Here is an 18,947-nt window from a genome sequence, read left to right as displayed (position 1 = left end):
GAAGGTCAAAGTCATGGGCTAGACCAGCTGAAAATGTCTGTGACACAGCAGGGGAGTTAGAATTGAACACATCTTAATTAAGGCCCACAGACAGCCAAATAGGCTGTTTTCTAGTCCAACTGCCAACCTTAACCCGGTCAAATTTAGCAGCAGTACTAATGGCTCTAATGGTTAGTTTTGCATCACTGTTCATCACACTGCAGCTAACATGCATTGTAGAGTATCTGATTAATGGTGATAAGCTTTCAACATGCAAAGGCCTCTCCCTCAGAGCATGCCGGTCTAGCCATAGGATGAATAGCACTAGACTAATTTATATAACATTTCAACCCACTCTTTTTTTTGTTGAATGATGCTGCAGTTATACTTAATCAATATGTGGGAGTTGTTAAATGAGGTATTAACGACAACAGTTAATCCCTTTTTTTCTTGTTAATAATCACCAGCAATTGAAATGCAATGCTCCACACTGAGCCATTCATAAATGAAAAAAAGATATAGTCCCCTCTCTACATTTTATGAGGAGCTTAATTGAGGTGCAACACTGTGGTGGCATTCAGCTAAACAAGGCAATTAGTCATTGTGCAAAATAAAATTATTCACAGTTTGACCAACTCCCACATATTGATTTGTTCTCTTAACCCTCTTATTCAGAAGAGAACTCCAAGTATTCCTAAATGCTTTTTTAATTTGAAAGGGTTAATGTAGTATTGAGTTGCTGCTAAATGACTCTTTACAGCTCCAGAAAAAACATCTTTGAAAAGAGGAAAAGAAAAATCTTTTGTCATTATTATAAGATTTATAGCCACACGGCATGTAACCGGTGTTCTCTGAGGCATGATAGCTTTACATTAGTGATACACAGAAATTGGATACGAGCAATTCTGAGTAAACTTAAACATGTGCCTTTGTACAGGACTAACACCAAAATGGATTCTCCACAAAAAAACCCTGAAAATAAGCAAAAATCCTATGCAATTATGGTCTCGGCATTATGTACAAGGAATCATGAAGTAAAGGTTCGGCATGGTAGAACACACGGGATGCAGGGTTAACTAGCCAATTGAATATAAATTCCCTTGGTGGAAGGAGGCAGAGGTGATAGTGGAGGGTTGTCTATCAGATTGGAGGCCCATGACCAATGGTGTACTACCAGGATCTTTGCTGGGTCCCTTATTGTTTATCATCTATATTAATGATTTGGATGAGAGTGTAGGTGGCAAGGTTAATATGTTGGTGGATGACACTAGAATTGGTAATGTAGTAGACAGTCAAGAACGTTGTCTAACATTACACCAGGATCTAGACCAAGTGTTTAAGAAGGAACTGCAGATGCTGAAATCAATCGGGATTGACAGAGTTGATGTGGACAAGCTTTTCCCTTTGAGAATAGGGAAGATCCCAACAAGAGGACATGACTTCAGAATTAAGGGACAGAAGTTTAGGGGAAACAGGAGGGGGAACTTCTTTACTCAGAGAGTGGTAGCGGTGTGGAATGAGTACTTCCAGTGGAAGTGGTGGAGGCCCTTCATTGGTATCATTTAAAAATAATTTGGATAGAGAGTGTAGGATGAGAAGGTTAATATGGTTATAGTATGACACTAGGCATTGGGACTAAGGGGAAAAAAAGAACGTTGTTCGGAACGGACTTGTAGGGCCGAGATGGCCTGTTTCCGTGCTGTAATTGTTATATGGTTATATGGTTATGGTTAATCTGAAGAGTCTGAAGAAGGGTTTCGGCCCGAAACGTTGACTATTTCCTTCGCTCCATAGATGCTGCTGCACCCGCTGAGTTTCTCCATCATTTTTGTGTATCTGGGATCTAGACCAAGATGGAAACTGGGCAAAGGAATGATAAAGGGAATTTATCTCGAACAAGTGCACAGTTTTGCATATTGGTGCACAGTGAATGAGAGGGTCCTGGGGCATATTGAAGAACAGAAAGACTCAAGGATACCAATACATAGTTCCTTTAAAGTGGTGATACAGATAGATAGGGTGGTAATGAAGGCACTTGACAAGCTTGCCTTCATCAGTCAGGGTGCAACAATATCTTCCAGCTGTACGAGATATTGGTGTGAACACACTTGGAGTGTTGTAAAGAGTGCATCACCTTGCACCTATATGCCCTGCCACGCATTTCCTTTCACATCTGTGGCAATCGGTGGATTCCACACCAATCTCACCTTAGAACTAAAGGATTTCCCCTAGTGATAAGAGTTGGGTGTGTTGTACTTGTTGGAATACCTTGTTCCGGATCATTGGGTGAGACTCCAGCTGTTAACAAAAGTTATCTTTGAAAGAATAATGCAGAGTAAGATCTAATTTATTTTGGAAGTCAACGGTGAGCTGATAATGCTTACTGCTGGCTGCAACATCCTGACAGTCTTAAATGTTGGGTGAAACAAAGACCGTCCCGATATCATTCAGCTCACAACCACCCCAGAATCAGTTATTTGCATGGAAGATAATGCAAGATATTGAATGTAGAGTCCATGTATCATAAGGACAGCCAATTTGATATATAAACACATGACAACCGAGCCAGTAGAGGAAACATAGAAACATAGATAGAAACATAGAAAATAAGTGCAGGAGGAGGCCATTCGGCCCTTCGAGCCAGCAATGCCATTCATCGTGATCATGGCTGATCGTCCCCTATCAATAACCCGTGCCTGCCTTCTCCCCATATCCCTTGATTCCACTAGCCCCTAGAGCCCTATCTAACTCTCTCTTAAATCCATCCAGTGACTTGGCCTCCACTGCCCACTGTGGCAGGGAATTCCATAAATTCACAACTCTCTGAGTGAAAAAGTTTTTTCTCACCTCAGTCTTAAATGACCTCCCCTTTATTCTAAGACTGTGGCCCCTGGTTCTGGACTTGCCCAACATTGGGAACATTTTTCCTGCATCTAGCTTGTCCAGTCCTTTTACTATTGACAATCTTATTATCTCTTTCTCCCTTCCCCCCTGCTATTTATTTATCCATCACCTTTTCCTCCCACTGTCTATCTTTGCCTCTTCTCTCCAAACCTGCTACACATTGCTTATCTTCCCATTCTTCCTCTGTCATTCCCTTTCTCCTTCACTTCCATATTTTGCTTCAATAGCAGTTAAATGTTGGTCTTCAACAAAATGACATTTAATTGCTGCTGCCAGTGGAAATGTATTGTGGAGGGTCAGGCAGGGAGCGATGGTACCTCACTCTGAAAATTATTGAACATTTTGCTTTCCCTGGCCTGGTTTTAGGAAGGGTAGTACAGTGGCGTAGCAGGGCAGCACAGTGGTCGAGTTGCTGCCTTACAGTGCCAGAGACCTGGCTAAGATCCTGACTACGGGCGCTGTCTGTATGTCGTTTATACGTTGTCCCAGTGACCATGTGAATTTTCTCCAGGTACTGCAATTTCTTCCCACATTCCAAAAACATACAGGTTTGCAGGTTAATTGGCTTCAGTAAAAATTGAAAATTGCCCCTAGCGTGCAGGATAGTGTTAGTGATGGTCATTGCGAACTCGGTGGGCTGAAGTGCCTGTTTCAGTACTGTATCTCTGAAGTTTCAAGTAAAATCTAAAGATTACAAAGGAGAATGTGCATCCATGCTGATATTGTGCATTGCACCTAGTTTTTATTTTATAAATTAATTGTTGCTTTCAGCGCAAGAAATATGACAATTCTTAATGGAGCAACTATGGATGGGACATCAGAAGTCCAAGCATGGAGCTGCATGAGTGTCAGACACATCTCTGGGTAGTGGGATGGGTTGGACAAGTGATTGGTGTCCATAGGGATGACCAAGATGTATCCTAGGTCAGTTGAGCATGCATGTAGTGAACTTAATGACTTCAGCAGAGAGGGGTGTTAGATAAAATTAAACACCAAGGAATACATTTGAAGAGCAAATATCTGAATGATAAATGCTGACTTTGAACTTCAGCAGACCGGGGTAGACAACTCACCTTCAACTAATGGTCTAGCAGACTTCTATTTTCTGATTTAGGACTACTTTAGTCTCATTAGCCTGCACTGCTTAAAAATCTTGAACGTACAAAGAAGAAAACTGGCAAGTGACATCAAAAATGTGATTGCATAGTGTTTGATGCCACTGCACAAATCTGCAAATCTCCATGTATAAATGATCATAAACACTGGGGATCCAGATCAAATTTACAGAATTGCACTTTGTGCTTACAAAGGACCAGACTGTTTTAAACAGTCAAGTCACAACTAACATTCAGTCAGAAATGCAATTCTAGTCTTTATCTTTGGGAAATTCAACAGCGCATCTAAGCCAATAAGGCATTTAAAGTATTCTTACTAATATAATGCAAGAAATGCAGCAGCCAGGTGCACATAATAACATTTCAGATAATGACCGGCTAATCTATTTAAATGACATTGACTAAAGATAAATATTGAATAGGACACTGTAAAAACCTCTTACTCCTCCTGATCAGTGCCAAATATTCTTTTGGATTACTCGAAAAATATAACAAAGATCCTGTGACCTTTCACATCAGCTGTTTTAATTTATCCGGTACAAACTGTGAATCTTTCTGACCATATGCTTTAATTTCATGCTGGACTGTGTCCTTGCAGAGTGAGTTATCGGGAGAGCTATTTCTCAGTCTCTGGCCATTCACCTTAAAATGTCCTCCACTACTACTCCAGTATCCATCAGACCGCAACGTTCTATGAGATCAATTACATTGCTCCTCCAAAAACCATATTCACATTAATCGTATGTTAAAATCTTACTTTGGGATGCAAATTCTCTAATTCTGTGTGAAATCCCCTGGGATATCTACTTGTAAATCTTAAAGGCAACTTCAATAAGGCAGTAAATTCCTTCACTTAACTAATAGGTAAAAACGGAATCTCCCAATTACCTTACTGGTAATCAGGGGCGAGAAACCCGGGGGGGGGGGTCAGAGGGGACACGTCCCCCCCATGTTTTGAGAGGTGGGGGACATCCCCCCAAAGTTTTTGTGATCCCAATTTTAATATCTCCGCTTTCCGCGAGGCAGTGGGGGTGGGACTGATGATCGAGGGCGCGATGATTGGAGGAGGGAGATCTGTGCCTCATCCGCAAGCAGGATCGATATCAGCCAGGTCTCCAGCGCTGTCCCGAGTGCCCCCCCCCCCCCCCCCCCCACGGGTGGCCAGAGCAGACAGACGTGAGCTGTACCCCCAGGCCCACAGCTAGCGCAGTGAAACAGCACTAAACCCAGCTCAACTCTGCCTGTCCCGCCAGGTTAACCTGCCTGAGCTTGCGGGAAATATGGCCAGCGCGGAGAAGCAGCGCTGGTGTCCCGTCAGTCCAGTCAGGGCTGTAGTTAACCCGGCGAGACAGACAGAGTTGAGCTGCATTTGGCGCTCGATTGAGCCTCCGAAGCCTCGCGCGTGTGTGTGAGCGCATGCGCGCGTGGCCGCCAAAAAATTGTGTCCCCCGTCCCCTCCATGTTTTGATAGCGAGTTCCGCTCTTGCTGGTAATAAATGACTTCAAATTCTATTCTAGAAAAGGAAACGGGACAAGGTGCAAAAAAAAGGCTGCTAGTTTGCTGTCACCCATTTTACGTCCAGCTATAAAAGTTACACTTACATCCACACATTCAACGGTCACTTGCAAGCCATTGGCACTAACACTTCATCCTTGTAGAAATCAACTGCACCCAAATAGAAGAGAATACAATAAAATGGTGGGGCAGGAAAACACGAGTCCTTGTCATGATTGAACACTGTCAAATTGTGTATTTCAGATTTGCTAGATTTTAAATCAATCAGTGCAGCACTGCTGTCTCATTTGAAAGGATTGGGAAATATAAAATAATTAAATTACTGGTGAAGCTTTCAAAATTTCAAATTAATTATCTTCTATCCTCTCTCACTAAAAGTGATGAACTTTTAAAATGTTGCCAGCATTGGAAAAAGGCTGTGCATTTTGAAAGGTTTCGGATACTGAAGTCATACCTACAATTTTAGTGTCAATTTGATTTCCCAGTTTAATGAAATAAATTACTGCATATGCCATTGATTAAATCTTTGCCCAGCTCCTGACAGTATCTGATCAACCATGAGATTCCTCAGATGAACATTTCACATGAAATGGAAAAAAATATTATCTGGTAATAAAATTAAATATGCACATGAAAGATATTGAACTTTTGACTTGCTGTCAGAATTTTTAAAAAATCTCTAAATCAGATTTTAAATAACTCACTCAATGGTTCTCTTAACGGAACATTTGAACATACAAACAAACAACTTACGAGCAGGAGTAGGCCACTTAACCCCTCATGCCTGTTGCATCTGTTAATATGGTCATGGCTGGTCTTATTACAGTTTTATCTTCCCATTGATATAACCCTTTTTCTCCTTGCTTATCAAGAATCCCTCTACCTTTGATTTAAAATTATTAATTCTTCTCACACCACCCTTTGAGGAAGGGAGTTCTAAAACCCAACATACATCTGCAAAAAGAAAAAAAAAAGATATTTGTCTTAAATAGATAATGCTTATTTGTAAGTGACCTCCAGTTTTTGATTTTCCCCACAAGAGGAAACATCTTTATGTTCAACCTATTAAGAATGTTATATATTTCAGTCGTCACCCATTATTCTTCTGAACTCCATTGGATACCAAACTAATCTGCCGATGCAAACCTTATAAGACAACCAATTGCTCTAATAGGCCATCTCTGGTAGCCTACAACCCAAAGGTATGGACTTTGAATTCTCCAATTTAAGGTGACTAACAACAATATCTCCCTCTCGTCCGCGTGCCCCACCTGGATGCGCATCCACTTCTCCCACTATCCTGCCCCCCTTTCCCCTTCGCCCATTCCCTCCCACCTGTATCCTTTCCTCTGGCTTAACATTTTTCCCCTCTTCACTCCTTTCTTCCCATCTCAGGGCTTTGTCCATCCATTTGCCAATCAAAACCCCACTTTACCTATATCCACCAATCATTTGCCTGGCTTTGTCCCGGAATATCTCTTCTCCAGCTTTTTATTCCCCCCACTACAATCGGTGTGAAGAAGGGTCCCAACCTTAAACGTCACCCATCCATTTTCTCCAGAGATACATGATCAGCCATGATCATATTGAATGGCGGTGCAGGCTCGAAGAACCGAATGGCCTACTCCTGCACCTATTTTCTATGTTTCTATACTTTCTGATCAGCTCAGTTGTTCCACTACCTTCCAGTCTTTTTTTGTAAACCAGCATCTGCAGTTCCTTGTGTCCACATCTCTCTATTGTACAGAGTTTTTTTTCTGTGTGGCACGTCTTTCTTCCTCTGTTGCAGTTTCATCAGTGTGGCACCAACATTTTTGATACCTCTCCCAGCATGTCCTTCAGCACTCCATATTGAGCTGGGGTTGATCACATGGTTTGATAGAAATGGAAGAGTGAGGGATATGCGAGGTGACGAGTTTGCAAATTATGGTACTAGTATTTTTGTTGCTATTGTTGGCTACGGCACTTTATGGAGACCCAGTTATGAGCTGTTAGAACTGTGTTGAGTCTACTACCTGTGGCACAGTTTTAGTGCCTCACAAAAGAATGGAGCATGTTCTTCATATGAACACTGTGAGAGAAGATCTAAGGCTTTTAAGTAGCACAGGTGGGGCAATAAAATAGATATTAAGTTCCTGCTTCATACAGAGCTACCACTGTCCAGCAATGAACTTCAACAATCCGAGTAATTCTTGGGAGTACATATTTCATGGATTGAGCCACAATTTCCACGCTGGAATGAACACAAGAAACAGGAGCAGGGGGAGGCCCTTCCTCTGCCAAATATTAATATCCTGGCTGAATCTGTACGTTATTCACTTTCCATCTGATCCCATATCCCTGATTCCATTCATACCTAAAAGAAAATCCAATCTCAAGTTTAAAGTTACTCAATGAATAAGCCCTCTAAAGTAGATACATTTCTCCTAATGGCAGCTCAAAAATTCACCCCCTTCCAGTTAGAAGAAAGTGCCCTCTTATTAACTAACTTGATTTTTTTCTTCTCAGGATCCCATTCATCTATACTTCAGTGAATACCTATTCTTTGATTCACTTACTGATTAAAATTCTACCTTAGTTTTGAATATATACAAGAAGTCAGCCTCCACAGCTTTCTAAGTCTAAGCATTCAACGTCTCACAGTCCTTTAAGAGAACAAATTCCTCCTCAGTCTTAAATAGGCACCTGTACTCTGAAACCATGCCTTCTACCCTAGACTCTCCCACGAGGGAAACAATTCCCCAGCATTGATCATGTCAAGGCCCCTAAGAACCTTGTGTATTCCTGTACTGGTTGTCTGAACATGTGAGTATCTCAATTCTTATTTATTCAGTGAGATTCCCACTGTCTCAGTAAGAGAGCTGGTGGCAGCAAGTTGTGATGTTATGGTACTTATGTGTCAAGCTTAATTTCTTGTTCCTCATCCTCTACTTCATCAGATTGAAATTGAAAAACGTACAATGGTTAGATTGTGAAAAGGGATGGATAGACATCCGAGGACAACTTTCCTTCATCCAAACAAGTTTGTTTCTTTGCTATTGACTGTAAAACCATTGACATAATATGTTGAATTTAGTAAATGTAGCTTTTTGACTGTTGAAACACATTAGCACGGGGAGAGAGAACCAATAGTAGAATTATTATGTACAAAAGACGGGTACATTCCTATCTTTCAGCTAACTCTTCCACTCTTTTTGTACACGTTCCCAACTGATGACCACAGTGATACTGCCTTTGGAGGGGTTGAGTGGATTGGCTCAGAATGTCCTCTACATATCCTGTTGAGTATATGGCGCTGTTGAGTATATGGCTGCCCCGCCTGCAGCTGTTTGTCCTTTCATCCTTTTTTTTAGTTTTCAGTCTGTCAAAAAGTTTTGTTTTGCAGGTCTTTTAGTCTTTTTATGTGGGGGATGGGGGATGGGGGGGAAACTATTTGTTTTAAGGGCCTGTCCGGGGTGGGAGATTGCAACCTTCACGTGGTCCGCCCTGTTTCAACGAATGCAATCAACCTGGCGTACACAATCAAACAAGATCAAATAGAACGTTGTCCTACAACTTTAGGCTGTGCACGCCGTACGCAAGAAGAAGAAGAAGAAGAAGTAGGGCCTGTCCCACTTACGTGTCCTTGGCATGCAAATTACGCAACCACGTGGTCGCGTTGAGCCGAGATGGTCGAGTGAAGGTCGGGCAGGATTACGTGCGCACGCACAGCCGTCTGGAGCGCGTAAAGTCATTTGAAGATGAACACAAAGCTGGAGTAACCCAGCGGGACCGGCAGCATCTCTGGAGAGAAGAATGGGTGATGTTTCGTGTCGAGACCCTTCTTCAGTCTGAAAAGAAGGGTCATGACCCAAAACGTCGCCCATTGCTTCTCTCCAGAGATGCTGCCGGTCCCGCTGAGTTACTCCTGCATTTTGTGTCTATCTTCAATTTTCTTGGTCCCGCTCTGGGAGTAGAAGTGGGGGCGGATCCGGACCGCAACGGCCGTGAGCCCCAGGCCAAGCTCGGCGATCGTCTGCCTGCTTCTGCTGCTGTTGGAGGTGAGACGTTGCATCATGCCAGGGTCTTGGGCCTGTCCCACTTTGGCCATCAGTTCCGCGACAGGCCGTTGGTGCTCGAAGATTTCGTTCACTGCAAGAATTTCGGAGTGCCGCGCGATGTCGGGACCGGCCCCGCACAACTCCATACCGCTTTGCGCTTCTAAGTGGGACCGGCCCTGCACGGCCATAAGGTGCCCATATGCTTCAAACGACCACGAGGTCGCGTAATTTGCGAGCCAAGGACGTGTAAGTGTGACAGGCCCGTTAGTCACTACCTGGTCTTTTCCCCAAGCCGCATCGTCGCCCCCTCCTCGCGGCCTACCATCTGGATTGGCGCGGCCTTTCCTGCTGGAGACCGGCCAGAGCTTCAGCTTCAGCAGCGGCGCAGCACTGGAGTATTCCATCGCGGAGCGGGCGATGCCTTACTGGGGTCTCCGTGTGGAGCCCCGGAGTGCCGGGACTGCCGATTTTAACACCATGGAGCTGTGGTCTGCGATGCTTCCAGTCGCTGGAGGCGCTGACCTTAACATCGCGGAGTCCTGGGATCCCTTTGCCGAGGGCCGCCAGTGTTGAATCTCTGCCCATCTCGGGCTGAAGACTTCGGAGACTGAGCTGTGGTCTCCAGTATGAAGGGGCCGATACGGAAACTCCCAGCTGCTGAGAATGTTCTTCCGTTCCGATGTCGAATTTTCGACCATCCCGGCGAGAGGGCCTGAATATCGGGGACTGCAGAGGGCGCAACCACGGGGAACAAAGAGGAAGGAAGATGACAGAACTTTATTGCCTTCCCTCACAGTGGGAAACGCTGATTCCGCTGTGTGGGAATGTTCATGGTAAATTCTATCGTGTGTTGTGTTCTTTTAATTCATTTGCCTGTATGGTAACTCAAATCTCACTGTACCATTTGGTGCATGTGACAATAAATATAAAATGTAAATGTATGTACATAGTCTTCTGTTGCATGTACAGTAATTAGTTTGTCTTCGTAGTGTGGAAATATAATTTGAAATGGCTACACTCAGAAAATAGAGTTTTCTGAGACATAGTCACACAGTTTGGAAACAGGCCCTTTGGCCCATCTTGCCCATGCTGACCAAGGTGCCCTATGTATACTAGTCCCACCTGCCCACGTTTCGCACAGATCCCTTTAAACCTTTCCTATCTATGTACCTGTCCAAATGCATTTTAAATGCTTTTAAAGTATGTGCCTCAACTACCTCTTTTGCCAGTTCATTCCATATACCCACAACCCTCTGAGTAAAAAAGTTGCTCCTCAGATTCCTATTAAATCTTTCCCCCTCTCACCTTAAACCTCTGCCCTCTGGTTCTTGATTCCCCTACACTTCTGTGCATTATTTCCAGCTTAATGACATCCTTCCTATAGCAGGATGACCAAAGCTGAACACAATACTTCAAATACGGCCTCACCAACATCCCTACTTCTTTACCCAATACCCTGATTGATGAAAGCTAATATATTGAAAGCTTTCTTGACCACCCAGTCTACCTGTGACGCACCTTTCACAAAACAATGTACCTGCACTCCTAGATCACTTGCTCTACAACGCTCCACAGGTCCCTGCCATATACTGAATATTTGCAGAGAAAAAAATTGAGGAAATACTTTAGACCCAGCTGTAACTGTAAAAGTGTACCACTCAGTTAATCCCAATTCCAACTGCATCGCTCTATTTTTACTTTATAACATGAAGTAAAGGGCCTGTCCCACCAGCATGCGACTGCATGCGGCGAGCGCGACCTAACGTGGTCGCTTGAGCAGTACGGCCTCACGGGGCCGGTCCCACCTCGATTGCCGGAGCCGTATGGAGTTGTGCGAGGCTGGTCCAGACATCGCGCGGGGCTCCTAAAATCCGCCACTGTCCAAAAATTCTGCACGGCAACGGCCTGTCGGCCCGCAGCCGCATTGAGGCCGTACGCAGCGCCTCAACGGCCGTACGTAGTGTCTCGATGCCGTATGCGCAGCATCTCGATGCCGTACACAGCATCTTGACACCGTACGCCTAGCGCATGGCGTTGCGCGATGACGTCACCGCACGGTGTGCCGTTGCGTGATGACATCACCGCCCGACACCGTGCGACGTCCAAATTCAGTTGGCCCGCCTCCTGCCCAGCTGATTGGTGAGTATAATGTCGGGACCAGCCCCGCACAACTCCATACGCTTCCGCGGTTGAAAGTGGGACCAGCCCCGTGAGGCCGTACGCCTCAAGCCACCAATTTTGGTCGCGCTAGACGCATGCAATCGCATGCTGGTGGGACAGGCCCTTAAAGCTTCTTCCCTGACAATTTTTGTTATTTCACATTGTTGTTTGTGTAGAAGGTTATCAGATCATTCAGACCCAGAAACTATGAAGGTGGTCAAGAAACTGTCAGTTATCTGATTGACACAAGTAGTTAGCTGCATAAAAATGAGCCTCCATATTTAGCATGCTATATTTAATTGTATCCATTCTCACTTCCAACAGTAATGATAAATTCTGCTGGACAATTAGACAGTTAAGCAGAACCTTGTTTAACTGGCAAATGGGATTTGGGTTATTGTAATCAAACCATTGCAAATGCAGTTCTGTATTTATGAAATTAATGCATTACCTTTAGTTCAGAGGTGCAGCATAGAAACAGAGTCCAAGCCTATGAATGACCACCCGTACATTGGTTCTATCCTACACACGGGACAATTTACAGATGCCAATTAACCTACAAACCTACACGTTTTTGGATTGTGGGAGGAAATCAAACCATGCAGAAAAAAACAGGTCACAGGGAAAACGTACAAACTCTGTGCAGACAACACCTGCAGTCAGGATTGAACCCAGGTCTGGTGCTGTAAGGCAGCAACACAGTTGCACCACTGTGCCGCCCCTGTGGCACCTGTGTTCCAAGAGTAATTTTACTACCCATGTGTAGAAATATATATACAAATAACCATATAACCATATAACAATTTACAGCACGGAAACAGGCCATCTCGACCCTTCTAGTCCATGCCGAACACATAATCTCCCCTAGTCCCATATACCTGCGCTCAGACCATAACCTTCCATTCCCTTCCCATCCATATAACTATCCAATTTATTTTTAAATGATAAAAACGAACCTGCCTCCACCACCTTCACTGGAAGCTCATTCCACACAGCCACCACTCTCTGAGTAAAGAAGTTCCCCCTCATGTTACCCCTAAACTTCAGTCCCTTAATTCTCAAGTCATGTCCCCTTGTTTGAAGGTTACACAAAAAAGCTGGAGAAACTCAGCGGGTGCAGCAGCATCTATGGAGCGAAGGAAATAGGCAACGTTTCGGGCCGAAACCCTTCTTCAGACTTGTTTGAATCTTGTTTGAATCTTCCCTACTCTCAGTGGGCAAAGCTTTTCCACGTCAACTCTGTCTATCCCTCTCATCATTTTAAAAACCTCTATCAAGTCCCCCCTTAACCTTCTGCGCTCCAAAGAATAAAGCCCTAACTTGTTCAACCTTTCTCTGTAACTTAGTTGCTGAAACCCAGTGAAAGGTTGAACAAGTTAGGGCTTTATTCTTATAAATCTTATAAATATAATGCTTATCTTTAAAAAATTAAATTTATAATTTGCTTCCAAGCCATTTTGGATTTCTTGTTTCTGGAATCATTCAGCTAATGTTACCACGATAGAAGGTAATTTTTATTCACGTTAAGGACCTCCATAACTTCAGAGCAATTTAGGAGCAGATCTGGAACTGTCTATAATCTAAGGAAATTATAAACAACAATTTGTTCAACACCACACAAGTTGCATTTCCCCCCTCAGTAGTTATTTCACAGCCCGTCTGAATATTGGCTCTGATATATTTATTAGAGGAAGCAGATTGTTGCATTTATCTATTACTAGACTAAGTGGAACCTGCTGGGTCCCAGCATCACACAGGAGGGTTGGTCATCCAACGCAATATTCCACCTCTCCACCAATTCTAATATTGGTGGCCAGTTGGGGGGGGGGGGGGGGGGGGGCTTTCTGGAGCGCTAGTATGGGTGTTGTGGGCTGAAGGGACTGGTTTCCAGAGGGCTAGTATGCAAATTGTGCACCAAATGGATTCTTGGGCTGGCGTCTCAGTCAATCAAGCCTGTTATGCTGGCAACTCACTCACTCACGGCTGGTGGGCTGGTAGTTGACACACGGCTAATCTTTGAAATTCTATTTCAAGCAGGGTATAAGGCCACCAAATTCAAGTGCAGTTTCTTACCACTTCTAGAAGGTTGCAAGGCCACCAAATTCAAGTGCAGTTTCATACCATTTGAAGTAGGGTGCAAAGCCACTAAAGACAGCGAGTCATGACCTCTCCCTCCTCCATCTTGCAGAGACTGAGCCACACCCACATTTCCGGGTTTTATTACCCCTCCCCCCCACCGGAAAAGGTGTGGCTTTCATGGAGTGATTGACAGGAGGGAGATTCTCAACTTTTTTTAAAAAAACTAATAACACTTTTATTTTTCATTGATGGGAAGAATTCTCTGCATCTGCTCAGCGGAGGGGGACTGAGTAAGATGGCCAAAAATCACAGCCATAAGTGGTAGCGTTTTATATAAAATCAATATACAGTGCAAACAGGAAGTACGTGCATTTACAGTAGTGCCTTTCAACTTCAAGTCAAAGCAACCAAGCCACCATTTGCAGTATGTAGTGCGTTTCAACTTCAAGCCAAAGCAATCAAGCCACCATTCGCAGTATTAGTGCCTTTCAACTTCAAGCCAAAGCTCCCAAGCCTCCATTTGCAGTTAGTGCCTTTCAACTTCATGCCACCATTTGCAGTAAGTGGTGTCTTTCAACTTCAAGCCACACCCATGCCACACCCAAGCCACCATTTGCAGTAAGTAGTGCCTTTCAACTTCATGCCACCATTTGCAGTAAGTACTGCCTTTCAACTGCAAGACAAAGCTACCAAGCCACCATTTGCAGTAAGTACTGCCTTTCAACTTCAAGCCACACCCAAGCCATCATTTGCAGGAAGTATTGCTTTCAACTTCAAGTCAAAGCTCCCAAGCCACCATTTGCAGTAATAGTGCCTTTCAACTTCAAGTCAAAGCAACCAAGCCACCATTTGCAGTATGTAGTGCCTTTCAACTTCAAGCCAAAGCTCCCAAGCCACCATTTGCAGTAAGTAGTGCTTTTCAATTTCAAGACACACTCAAGCCAAGCCAACCGGGGGGGGGGGCTTTCTGGAGCGCTAGTATGAACCATTTTATAATAATAATAATAATAATAAATTTTATTTGCGGGCGCCTTTCAAAGTCTCAAGGACACCTTACAGAAATTAACAAAAGAGAAAAAAACATATAACCATATAACCATATAACATATAGTCGGAGTAAAATAAATAATAAGGACATCACCAATACACAAATTAAAGACAGAAATCGCTCCAAAAAATCAAAAATACAAAAATCAAAAAACACAATGTGAAGAGAGAGCAGCGGCAGCTAAAGCGCGCCAGCGTCCACTCTCCCTTCCGACAGCCATCTTGGACACAGTCTAACATATTAACTTACACACAAAAAAATCATTAACCCACAATGGTTACCACTGTGGGGGAAGGCACAATGTCCAGTCCCCATCTGCCAGTTCTCCCAAAGTCAGGCCTATTGAGGCCACCGCTATTGCCTCTACGGAGGCCGATGTTCCTGGCCGTTCTGGCCGGGTGGTGTTGCCCCGGCGTCGGGAGAGTCCTCTCAGTGGCTGGGCCACCTGGAACGGCCGCTTCCTAGCTGGGGACCACGGCTTCCGAAGCCGACAAGGCCGCCCTGGGTTGGAGCTCCCAGGCTCCCGATGTTAGAGTCGGCGCCGCCCGCTCCGCTCCGCAGACCCGCAGCCCGGAGGTGTTGATCTCAGCGGTCACAGCTCACTGGAGCTCCAGCGGGTCGATCCAGCGCGGCGACCCAGGCAAGGCATCGCCCGCTCCGCTCCGCAATAGCGCTCCAGCGCTGTGCCGCCACCGAAGCCAAGGTGCTGGCCGGTCCCCGCCAGGAAACGGCACTCCACGCCCGCTGGTAGGCCACGAGGATGGGTCGGCGGGGCAGCCCGGAGAAAAAGCTGCCTCACCGACCAGGTAGGGACCTAGAAGTATAATTACCCCCTACCCCCTACATTAAAAAGTCCATTCTCCAACAGACGAAGCACAGGACTTCCAAAAAACTTTAAAAAAAAAGTGAATTAAACGGATGGCTGCTGGTTAGCAGCCATTCCCCAAGATGGCTCCTCCTCCGCTGGAACCAATTTTAGAACCAATAGACATTTTTTTTGCAAGCTTTATAACCAATAGAGACACTTTTTGCAAGCTTTAGAACCAATAGACATTTTTTGCAAGCTTTAGAAACAATAGACATTTTTTTGCAAGCTTTAGAACCAATAGAGACATTTTTTTGCAAGCTTTAGAGCCAATAGACATTTTTTTTGCAAGCTTTAGAACCAATAGACATTTTTTTGCAAGCTTTAGAACCAATAGACATTTTTTGCAACCTTTAGAACCAATAGACATTTTTTTTGCAAGCTTTAGAACCAATGGACATTTTTTTGCAAGCTTTAGAACCAATAGACATTTTTTTGCAAGCTTTAGAACCAATAGAGACACTTTTTGCAAGCTTTAGAACCAATAGACATTTTTTTTTTTGCAAGCTTTAGAACCAATAGACACATTCTGCAAGCATTTTAGAACCACTAAGGGCACTTACATTTGAGTAGACATGCGTTCAGTGTTATTCACAGCTCAGAGAAACATGACCCTCTGCCTTCCTCCATCTTGTACAGACTGTGTGGCACACCACTTCCTGGTTTTATAGTTCCTCCCCCCTGCTGCCAGCGGGGGCAGCAGAGAGAATGGGGAATTTTGTAAAAACATTAATATCTTTGTCATTTTTAATCGATGGGAAAAATCCTCGGCACACATGCGGCGGAGGGGCGCTCTGAGCAAGGTGGCCAAACATGACGGCCGTAGGTGGTGACGTTCTCTCGGAAATCGCAGCACAGATGGCCAAAACCGGTTAAGAACAGACTTTTAGTAATATAGATGTAATGTTACATGATTGAGTCTTGATTGGATACAAAGTAGGTTACAATTTTAAAAAGTTTCAAAATAACATGTGTATACACACACACACACACACACACACACACACACACACACACACACACACACACACACACACACACACACACACACACACACACGTATATGTATACACATATACACGCACACACATACATGTAACATTCAAAAATAATGTGTAAAGACATTTCCAAGGAATTATCCATGTCTCTTTCTTTCATTTTTCATATACTGATATAAAACACAAAATAGATGATTCAATAAAATACGATTGCACATGAAATTGCTACTTTTTGTTAGTAACAATAACATAAATTTTCGACAAACTAATTTGATTGAATTTGTGAATTAATAGGCTGAGAGGTTAAAACTGATAAACTGATTCACTACGACTTTAATTTAAATTGATGTTTGTGTGAGGATTGATTGTAATCATGTATTGTCTTTCCGCTGACTGGTTGGCACGCAACAATAGCTTTTCACTGTACCTTGGCACACGTCACAATAAACTAAACTGAACAATAGAGCATACATAGCAAAATTTAAACAAATAATTTCTGCAACCTTCTCATACCAGAACAACCAGAAAATGACATTGCCTTACCTATGACATCAGCAGACATTAAGCCTTCTGCCTTAATCACCTTTATCTGAATGAATCCAATATCTCTTATATTGAACAAGGATCGTGCCCATGACTGGAAAAGAAAAATACAGTGAACAGTCAGCTTGTTCTTCTAGCATGCAATACTGTTTTCCTTCGACATACTACTTTTTATTATATAATTTCTCTGCCATGATGCAGCAAAAGCGTAATCATCATTAGAAGAACCAATTGTTTGGTAATCCGTATTAAATTATTTCAGATAGTCTTTATGCTTCACATAAATTGCTGTAAGAATGCAACTAAATTACTATTAAAATCCACAACGTGCTGCAGTAACTTAGCGGGTCAGGAAGCATCTCCGGAGAACATGGATAGGTGAGTTTGTGTTGGGACTCTTCTTCAGACTGATTATGGTGGGGAGGGGCAGGACAAAGCCCCTCCTCAAGCCCCCCCTCCCCCCCTTCATACCTGTGTCCCACCTGGACTCACACCTATTTTCTCCCTCCCCCTCCCCCTCCCCCTTCAACCTACACTCTTTCCCCTCGCTTCACAATTTGCAACTTTAATACTTTTGACTCAAAAATTCTGTCTTTTCATCTCTGACCTTTGTCCAAGCATCTGCCTGTTAACCACCCCCCCTCACCTGAATGCACATTATTTGCCAGGCTTGGTCCTACCCCTCCTCTCTTCCAGCTTCCCCCCACCACCCCCTACCCTCCCCATCTCCAACACAATCACTGATGAAGGGTCCCCGACCTGAAAGATCACTTTTCCAGGTTTTTCAGAGATGCTGCATAACCCACTGACTGAGTTACTCCAGCACTGTATTTTTCCTGTGGTACAAATTAATTTTTTTGCAAGTTATTGTCATTAATTATTTTCATGTGGATAAATGGTAGGGCATTATACACACTGGCAACTGTATCTTTAAGAATTAGTCTTCTGCACCACTTACAAATATGGAGGATTTGTGGAAAACCAAAATCCAATGGGATTGAATTTCTTTCACAAATAATTTAAAACAATTCCTGTAATAGTTATCACAGCTGAACCATGTGTTATACAGAGTGGAATGGTTTGTTTTTCTTCCTCCTGATCACTTGAAAAGTACTGCCAGAATTTGGCCATGGGCACTTTACAGCATATAATGTGATAGGTGACTTGTTCCAGTCAGTGGTTTCTCTATTCCTTTAGCATTAGTGACAAAGATCATTTTAAATCATTGCTGAATTGCTTTCTGTTTTGGTGGCACTTTTATCAAATGTTAGATGGAAAACTGGAGTTCTGTAAAAATGGCCTTTGATTTCAAATGACACAACAACAGTTCGCTGAATATATCAACACCCTTTAATGAATTCTGGTTTAACATGTGCATAAAGATTGTGAACCGAATCTCGGAGATTTAAGTAAATTATATCTGATATGTGTGTATTTGTGAAACTAATCACAGCAAATCAATTTAGAAAAGTACAAGGTGATTATGGGGCAAAACAATGGCCATTATCAATGCTCTAACTTGTACTGTTGATTCCACTTAAATATCTAATTCTCTAAGTACTGCAGAAATTTCCATTTATATTCTTCTGGGTTCCATTAAGGTATACGAGCCAGACTGAGGCCTACAGCCATTCCCAATTACAATGTCATAGTTCCATTATTAACGAGACTATTAAACGCAACCCGATACTCAATGTTGC

General features: G+C 43.5%; 1 protein-coding gene across 4 annotated transcripts in view; it reads right to left on the bottom strand.

Annotated features, from left to right (window-relative positions):
* LOC129695891 (multiple C2 and transmembrane domain-containing protein 1-like) overlaps positions 1-18,947 on the bottom strand; it is a 426,884-nt gene that overhangs the window by 187,785 nt on the left and 220,152 nt on the right. For all 4 annotated transcript variants that reach the window (XM_055633328.1, XM_055633326.1, XM_055633327.1 and 1 more), the window contains one exon: positions 17,248-17,341. In XM_055633328.1, coding sequence (XP_055489303.1) covers positions 17,248-17,341 — 94 coding nt within the window. The remainder of the gene's footprint in view (positions 1-17,247; positions 17,342-18,947) is intronic.

The sequence above is a fragment of the Leucoraja erinacea genome, chromosome 3, assembly GCF_028641065.1.
Source record: "Leucoraja erinacea ecotype New England chromosome 3, Leri_hhj_1, whole genome shotgun sequence".
In the NCBI taxonomy this organism is placed as follows: domain Eukaryota; kingdom Metazoa; phylum Chordata; class Chondrichthyes; order Rajiformes; family Rajidae; genus Leucoraja; species Leucoraja erinaceus.
The sequence above is the reverse complement of the archived record's forward strand: the minus strand, read 5'-3'. Positions and strand labels throughout refer to the sequence as shown.